This window comes from Lipotes vexillifer, unplaced genomic scaffold (assembly GCF_000442215.2).
Source record: "Lipotes vexillifer unplaced genomic scaffold, Lipotes_vexillifer_v1.1 scaffold614, whole genome shotgun sequence".
In the NCBI taxonomy this organism is placed as follows: domain Eukaryota; kingdom Metazoa; phylum Chordata; class Mammalia; order Artiodactyla; family Lipotidae; genus Lipotes; species Lipotes vexillifer.
Window position 1 is genome coordinate 291,627 of NW_006787203.1, and position 9,299 is coordinate 300,925.

General features: G+C 45.4%; 1 protein-coding gene across 4 annotated transcripts in view; it reads left to right on the forward strand.

Annotated features, from left to right (window-relative positions):
* MTUS1 (microtubule associated scaffold protein 1) overlaps positions 1-9,299 on the forward strand; it is a 105,953-nt gene that overhangs the window by 73,767 nt on the left and 22,887 nt on the right. For all 4 annotated transcript variants that reach the window (XM_007459899.1, XM_007459900.1, XM_007459901.1 and 1 more), the window contains one exon: positions 5,722-5,788. In XM_007459899.1, coding sequence (XP_007459961.1) covers positions 5,722-5,788 — 67 coding nt within the window. The remainder of the gene's footprint in view (positions 1-5,721; positions 5,789-9,299) is intronic.

The window sequence follows — 9,299 nt, forward strand, 5'->3', positions numbered from 1 at the left end:
AAAAAAAAAAAAAAAGATACTTTCCTTCCCTACGACTTGGCCCCTAAGCACAAACCAGACATTTTATTAGGTGATCAATTGGAGAAAGATTAGGTCCAACACTAGAGAAAATATTTCACTGGGTCGGACACACTGAGAGATGCTTCAGTCCACTGCAGGGCAGACTCTTAATGAGTTTCATGGATTCTTGTATCGCATGTGAATTTCATCTTACACCCAATTTAGATCCTAATGCCCATGTAACTGTGACTCCCTAGAATTTCTTAAAATTCAGCTCAAAAACACCTTCTTTTATGAAGACTTTCCTGGTCCTTCTGGCTCTATGTTTTATCTACTCTGGATTTTAGGAGCACTTATATTTCTCTGTCACTCTCTACCTAGTAGGTAACCATTTCCAAGTTGTTTTTACTTTTTAAGACAGTCAGCTCACTGAGAGCTGGATCTGTTTCTGGTGCTTCTTAGGAAACCACCCCAGGTGCTATGGCAGAGCCTTATACATAATAGATACGCAGGGTGTATCTCAGTGAACAAATGGATCAATAAAGAGGATGGGGGCTTCCCTGGTGGCGCAGTGGTTGAGAGTCCGCCTGCCGATGCAGGGGACACGGGTTCGTGCCCTGCCTGGTCCGGAAAGATCCCCACATGCCGCGGAGCGGCTGGGCCCGTGAGCCATGGCCGCTGGGCCTGCGCGTCCGGAGCCTGTGCTCCATGGCGGGAGAGGATGGAATCCCAGATGTAAGATGAACATATAAAGTCTTTATGTAAATGTTCTTTGCTCTTTTCTAGCTCTTTATAATCAATCAGCAAATATTTACTGATTGCCTAATGTGTACAGGGCACTGGTAAAAAACAGTTGGAAAGGAAAGATATAACCAAGGGAAAAGTTAAGCAATTTTTTCAAAATTTTTACTTAACCCTTTGGTTCTCTTATACCCATTATAGAAGTGATTGATATATAGATATGTAGATAGGTAGATATAGCTTGTAGATCTATGCTGATCTATATATACATATATATCTCGTTATTGCTAATTTTTCCTAAACCGTTTCAGAGCATTAACTTATAGGTAAAAATCATTGATTATAGGGAATCCTGGAACTGTCACTTATCCTTTTGTTGCAAGTCTATTTAATAACTACAACCTGGGCTTCCCTGGTGGCACAGTGGTTGAGAGTCCGCCTGCCAATGCAGGGGACGCGGGTTCGTGCCCCGGTCTGGGAAGATCCCACATGCCGCGGAGCAGCTGGGCCCGTGAGCCATGGCCGCTGAGCCTGCGCGTCTGGAGCCGGTGCTTCGCAACGGGAGAGGCCACAACAGTGAGAGGCCCGCGTACCGCAAAAAATAAAACAAAACAAAACAAAAAAACTACAACTTTACCACTTTAGTGGTAGACATCATTCATTACAGAGCAGAAGTTCTAATGCATGTCTCATGAATCTGGAAACCAGTACCACACTTTCTATTTCTCAGAGGACACACTGTTGTTAGTTTTAGTTCTGATTCTTGGTTTATCCTTGAATAGTTGTACAGTGTTCTGTGCAGGCAGACCGAGTGCCAGACAGTGTTGATGGTAGTGATCCCAATTTCTTCATGAAAGTTTCTGGGTACCTTAACCCAACCTCTGACCAGTTATTCAGTGTGCCTCCAGTTCTGTTTTTGCTAGTAGAATCTAACCTAAAGTAGCACCTGAACAAAGATGAATTTTGAACGATACTAGCAGTCTATAAATAAAAATGTCTCAGACCAAAAAATTGGACACGGTTCATCGTGTGGTAGTGGGGATGGAGGAGGTCAGAGAGAGCATACATCTGAGCCATCCGACGTGGCTCTTTCCTGCAAAATCCCCTGTGCTTTTGACACTCTCCCAAGCTAGCAAATTGAGGCTCAGTGATGGGATGACAGCCGGAGTCTAAGTGCCTGTGTCCCAGGGACTCCTAATTAAATTATGGTGAGTCCATTTTTTTCTTGGAGCGCTTCATATATTTAATGTATGAGTATAAAAGCATTTTTCCCAACCAGATTCCCACCTCCCTCTTTTTTTTTTTTTCTCTTCGCATTGTGTGGAACTCTGCATGTTACAATACAAAGGAAATTAAATAAACTTGTTATCTGGACCGTAAAGAGTTTATCATCTAAGACAGGAACACTGATATAGGAGCAGCTAAACAAGAAGAAACAGGCAGTCAGTATCTAAGTGACAAATGCATTTTGTCATCTACAAAGAAAGGGTAAAGGTCTTAAAGGGCAAGCTACCAGGAGAGTCAGGTAGAAAGTAACACTGAGTATGTGCCTATTATGATATGGGCACTGTGGTCAGCATTTCACATAGGTTCATATTTAAAGCCCTTGGTTTTTCCATTGCCCTGTACTGCTTCCCCTCAGATGAGGTCATCTGCCTTGAGTTATTGGGCCTGGATGTCTTAGTTCTACCTAGTTCTCAAGCTTCTTGAAGCAGGAACCATGTCTTAAATTTTTTCCATATTTTCCCCAGCATCTGGAATGGTACTTGGTAAGTTGGTACTGAGTAATAAACTGCCAACCAATTCAGAAGGATAAATGTCCTGTCTAGGTGTGTGGGGAAGGGAGTAGTATCTATGATTGACAGTTAGTATTCCCTGAAGGCTTATAGAATGGGTCAGGTACAGAAGACCAAGCCTTCCAGCTTGTGGAGGTGGGACATGCATGGCAAGCATGACTTGGACAGAAGAGGAGTAGGGTGTCTAAACAGGAGCTGGGTGATTGAGGTTCATGGAAGTTTATTTTTTATGCACTCAATGGAAGACTCTTGTCGAGCAAGGGCATTTATTTGTACCCAGAATATGGGATAAAAATCTACCAATCCTCTGCAAGATAGTGTGGAGGGAGGCTTTCCATAGTTCAGGAGTGGGGTTGGCGAGGATGAGGGCTAGGGTGGAGGCATCACTAATAGAAAAAGTGCAGTGGATTCAAGACACATTAGGAGGGGAGAACTGACCAACTGTGGCACAACCCATTAGACAAGGAAGAGTCCAAAATGATCCCATGGTTTTCCTGCTGCTGCCACTGGGATTGACAGAGGTTGGAAGACATCAATGGCTTCTGGGCACTGAGGAAGGCTGAGTGCAGTGGAGCTGGGGGCAGTGTCCCCATGTGTGCAGTCGGCCCTTGGTACCTGTGGGGACTGATTCCAGGACGCTCCCCGCCCCAACAGCAGGTACCAGAATCCATGGATGCTCAAGGCCCTCATATAAAGTGTCAGAGTACAGTTGGTCCTCCATGCCTACATACATCCCAGGTTCCACATCAGGGATTCAACCAACCTTGGATTTCAACTGTACTGAAATTGCTTGTCCTCAAAGTCCCTTTAATAAGCAAAAAGACTGCCTTGTAGATACTTGTGATAGGATGTAAAAGTTCACAGAATCACTCCTGGAAACTTTACACCAACTTAATTTTTCAATTTTCCATATTTAAGGATTTCCGTAAATTTGAAAAGTGATTTAACTTCTTGCCAGCTTTTCCTTCTATTAAGGATTTAGCTCTTAGAAAAGAGTGGATTTTAAGCAAGGTCACCGAATGTGTTACAGGACTGCTTGCGTGTATCTAGCAAAACAGTCTTCTGGGTCTCTTGTCACTCGAGTGACAAAACTTGCTGATACTTAACTTGAACTAGATCACAAAGGCTTAAACTTGAGATTAAGAGAAGTATATAGTGTATATGTTTTTATTCGCTTTTTTCGCCAATTTTATCTGGGCTGGTTTTCCTCAAACTTTAATTTCTACATTAGAAAACTCATTGCTTATTCACTTAAAAAAGATGGACTTACTGATTTGTGATTTCAGAACAACCTAATACTACGTTTTAAAAATCAAGCATTTAGAATATCATTAGGGCCAAAATGTACTCATTGAGAAAGTGTTCCTTAAGTTCCAGTCACTGTTAAATGTCCAGGAAAGTGCTAGTGTATCGTTAACTTCCCTAGCTCTGTCGTGAGAGACTCACAAAGTAAAAGGGAAAAACCATAACATACATCTGATGTCAAACTCTCAATTCAGCAGGTCACACTTCTTAAAATGCCAGGGAACCACGCTGTAAGCATTTAAATGAATTTTTCCGGAAAACATCATTCATTTTATAATGTCATGTTAAATTCTACGTCACAACACACACTTTCACCGTTCCTCACCTCGTCCAGAACTCACTTAGCACACAGGTTTTGGAGAATAAATTTCCTTTTTCTATTAGCAAGTATGCTCATCTAATGACCCCTAATTAGAGAGGGGAATTAAAAGGTTCACAAGTCTAAAAATAACTCCATTATCCACGCGGAGGCGGCCGGTTTTTCTTTCCCCTGTACCAGCTGATATTTGAAAGTAAGTGGCAATCGATCAGTCTAAGCGCTGGCTCTCGTTTTTCATAAATGAAGGGCTGTGGCTTTAAGCAGTCGCAGGCAGCCTGTGCCAAAGGCAGAAGCTGCAGCCTCAGCTCCTGTGAGGAGAGAGGCGTCCCAGGCACACGCTAACCTGCAGGATGCGAAGTAAGGCCAACCGAAGACCAATGGCGCTCCTCCTGGTGGAGCTTTGAGTGTAGACCGACCGCACTGGTGGGTGGCTTGGCCACCTGCGCGGGGCCGGGAGGGGGTACTTGGAGAGACAGAAGCTGGAAAATGGGCTGCTCCGGCAGCAAAGTGTGCCTCTATTCTCCATGTGCAGCAACGAGGGTAATTAGTATTTGTTTATAGTGCTTTTCTGGAAGAACGCCAGGGGCGAAGGCAGAGGTGGTCTGGCGTGAGGGGGAAACGCTTTGAGTGACAAGCAGCTCTCGCCTGCAAAGGCCGGTCTCATGAGCTCCGTCGCAACGCTGCGACCCAGCTGCGGTGGGAGCTCTGTCCGGGGCGATCCCGGGGAGGGCATTTCCAGAGAGCTTTGAATTCTGCCTTTTCCTTCCTTACACGCTGGTGGGAGGGAAACTGCCTCGTAAGAAACTGTGTCTAATTGCTGTGTTTGTACAAGCGTGTGTGTCTGTGCGCTTGTGGATGAGTTGCTGGTAACTTAGAAATGGTTCTCCTTGGCAAGATCGATAATTGCTTTTTTGATTCTGAAACAGCTGCCTGGTTTTCTTTGATTCATTTGTCTAACATCTCCTCAGAATGATCGCTGATCCAACATATTATCATCCTTAGAAAATAACGCGTAGCTGAGTAAAATTGATTTCATTTTGTTTTTAAAGGATTATTTTTCTCACCGTGGCTTTGTAAGAGACTTCCGCGTATTCCTTTTAGAAGTAAAGGACTGGCCTCCTAAGGAAACTTTTCTATTTGCAAATATAGGGTAAAGTTCATATAAGTGCATGTGTTTAGAACATTAAACGTTTATTTTAGACTGATTAGGCCTTTATTGCCCTTGGAAGAGGAGAATGAATTACGTTTTAAATATGCATTAGCTCAGAGGTTCTGGGATCAGCAGTGAAGCCTGGCTCACAGTAAATATTTTTAAACGGGCCATTCAGTGCCTCAGATGAATGTTTCACGAGGACCTGAGAAAATACAGATTTTTGAAATGTGAATTTCCTTAACAACTAAGGGACATCTGTGTTTTTTAACAACACAGACTGTTAGCCTAAATGATTCATATCTTGGCTTCTCAGTTCTGAGTCTCATTTTCCTGATGATAACAAATGTGTGCTTTACTGAAAGGGACCCTCTTGAAAACATGAGTAACTTGATGTGTGTTTTCCACAGCGGGAGGAAGCATTGAAACAACACAAAACCCTATCTCAAGAACTTGTTAACCTCCGGGGAGAGCTAGGTAAGAGCTTTTTTTTTTTTTTTTTTTTTTTTTTCCTTCTTCCAAGTTTTTCGGGTGGAGGGGAAAATTGTCACAGTTGGTTTTCCTCTCTGCGTGGTGTCTGCTGGAGCTGCATGCTGGCAGTGTTAGCCACTCACTCCAGTATCTGTGCAAACACTGACCATCGACGTTTCTGTTGAATCTTGGCAGTTTGACCTCAAGTTCACAGAATTCCGGGCACTGATCTGACTAAGCCTAGCAGAGTTTCTGATGACCAAAACATTTCTTTTCCTGAAGAGAGGGACGGAATGCTTTTTGTAATTGTGTGGATTCCTGTTAGATAATTCCGTCAGGTTTTTTTCTTTCTGGAACCATCTTCATATGAAAGAGTGGTGAGGAAATTCCCTCTCCAGTAGCAGTAATTATATTGCACTTCCTTGGGTGCTCTGTGAGTAGTGGGTATAGCATTAGAAGGCGCACTCTGTGCTAATCTTCCAGCTGGACTGGCAGTGAGAAGGACCCAGCTCCACAGGAAGCCAGTCTCTCCTGCCTGTGACACTCACCCCCCAGGGCTGCTGTTTCCAGGCCGAGCTCTCTTCTAGTTCTTGTCTTTCCTGGAAGAGCCCTGGGTTCGTGTAGCAGAGACAGTGCTGCCTTTCCTACCTCAGCCTGCGTGTTAGAGTGAGCTGACTGCCTCGGGAGCCCCACGCGCTGTAGGCACCACGGCCCTAGACAGTCAGCTTCCTGCTGTAGCTTCAGCCAGGTCTGGAGCAATTCATTGAAAGGCTGCCTTCCTTACCCTTTGCGGTTTTCTGTGTGTGCTGAAAGCGTGTGTGGGTACGTGTATAAATAATGCAAAAGCAACAGCCAGAGTTGAAAATTATGTTCGTCTAGTTCCAGGAGAAACTGCTCGTTTTTCTTTGGACAACACCAGAGTTGAAATACTGTCAATATAATTTGCTGGACTTGAACCCTCTTAAGTCCCCCTCCCCTACCATGCCCGGGCAAAGATCAAGTAGCCATGAACGTGGGGTGAAGACTTCCGTCTCTATTCCTCTTCTTTCTTCACCCCCCGATGCAGGGCAATGCCCAACTCCTGACTCGCCCTAATACCTCGTCCTGGGCATCATTTTCTCCTGATCTTAGGAAGGACCCTTTTGGGAAGAGTAATTGTGAGACAGATGGAACTTCAGGACCCCAAAGACTTGAGAGTTCTCGGAAAACAGTTCAAGGAAACCACAGATAAGAAACAGCCTGGCTCCCAGGGATGTTTAAGGCTCTCTGCCAGGTTACTGAACGTGACTGGTGTCCTTTTGATTACCCGGATGACCAACTTAACTTGCTTTTGTCTGCGCCTTAAGTAACGTAATGGATATAGGGTTAACAGATCAGGAGAGAGGTCTTTTTTGTGTGTGTTTCAGGGTTCGCTCTAACCCGGTAGAGGTGGAGAGGAGCCTCGCTGGGGGTTCACGTTTCAGCCTCCCCCCAAGACGAGGCAGATGCACCAAGGGAACACTGTTCTCATTCAGTCAGTTTGAATGGGGGAATCCTCTTTCCACCTTTCAGTGGATAGTGCGATTCAGTGACCTCAATGGGACCCAGGGACTCATTACGTCCCGTTAGTTACTTAGCCCGACAGGAAATAGCTGTAGCCATTTGCACCCACTCTCACCTTCCCATCTGTGATAAGGAGCCGGTGCCCCGGTGTGGCTTTACTGCTGCTCTAGGAGTGTCAGGATGCAGTGTTTGGCCCGTCCATATCATCCGGTCACCCAAGGCTACACTCTCAGGAAGTGTGGCATTACTGCTGGTGAATCAGATTGAATTGTTCACGTAACAGCGTAGAGCATTTGGGGGAAGATTTTTGGTTCCATGAGGGGAAGGGAGAGAAGCCTTCTTCTGATGGAACAGTCCAGGAAGAATGTTCTCCAAGCTGCCGGTTTGATTGATTGAGCTGCAATAGGGATAAGTTCACACCGCAAAGTTTACAGCTCAGTTTTAAAATGTGAGGCAGTGGTACAAAGCGGTTAGACTGTGTGGTCATATTATCCAGGTTCAGATCTTTGGGTGACCTTGGGTAGGGGAGACAGAGCACACGCCTTCTGTCCCAACTTCATTCTTTGTAAAATGGCGGTAGTGTCTGCCTCAAGGGTGGCCAAGAGAATTACATGAGGTAACTTGTTGCAAAGCGTCTACCACCAAGTATTAACTGCTATCAAATAGTAGTTGTTAAGATGCATGCAGTTGACAGCTGTGTAGTAACTGCATTTGCTATTTTGTGAGGGCAGAGACTGCTGCAGAAAGGAGTAGTAGTTCGACTAAATATTATTAGAAATGCCTTAGGACAGGTTATTTTTGCTCTTCACGTACAAATGGAAAGGTGAGATGTGATGGATCCCTTCCTGATATGTTAGAGGCGCTTGGGGCGCGGGGTCCACCGTCTGGGTTTTTGTCCATCCACTCCTGGTTAGAAGTTACCTGACTTCTTTGAGCACAGTTTCCTCACTGGTGATAGGAAGTTAATATGCGTTTTGCTGGATTGTTTTGGAGTTTGAATAAGATGGTAGTACATGTGAAGTGACTGGCATAGTGACTGGTCCATCACAGGCAACTCAAGAAAAGAGAGCCGCCACCATCAATGCCATCAAAGTACCCACCTTTCCCCTCTGACATAATGGGGCATCGTTGGTGTCGCTTTCCCATGGAGTAGTTTTTCTTTACCTCCTCTATGAAAATTGAGGCAAGGTTCCCAAACTGCTAAGAACTGCAAAGAATCAAGGACAACTCATAAGCTCAGGAGCACAGAAACCCAAGTAAAGTCTGCACTTTTGATCTTCAGACCTCACTGTCTCCGATGGTCTCGTCCCCTGCCTGACTTGCCCACTGTGGTCTCACTTGTTTCCTGACAGGTGCCCTCTGCTCCCAGGTTAAGCCAGCTTATTACCTCCAGCACAGCCTGTGTGTATCTGCATCTGAGCCACGCCTGCTTTGTGGAACAACATAACGTTTGCTTCTGCAAAAAAACTCTTTGAAAACCCCCTCTCAGTCTCCTCAGAACCAAAGCGTGAGGCTCCCTTTGCTCCAGAGAGCCCTTGATATTTTGCATTTGTGTATATTACTGTATCTTGTGTTTTCCTATTGTCTTCAGACAGTAAACTCTTTTTTTGGGGGGTGGGGAGGGGTTCTTTGTTGCTGCGCATGGGCTTTCGCTAATTGCGACGAGCGGGGGCTACTCTTCGTTGCAGTGCTCGGGCTTCTCATTGCGGTGGCTTCTCTGGTTGCAGAGCACGGGCTCTAGACACACAGGCTTCAGTAGCTGTGGCACGTGGGCTCAGTAGTTGTGGCTCACAGGCTCTGGAGTGCAGCCTCAGTAGTTGTGGCGCACGGGCTTAGTTGCTCTGCGGCATGTGGGATCTTCCCGGACCAGGGCTCAAACCCGTGTCCCCTGCATTGGCAGGCGGATTCTTAACCACCGCACCACCAGAGAAGTCCCCAGACAGTAAACTCTTTAATTGCAGAGATCCATTCCTGC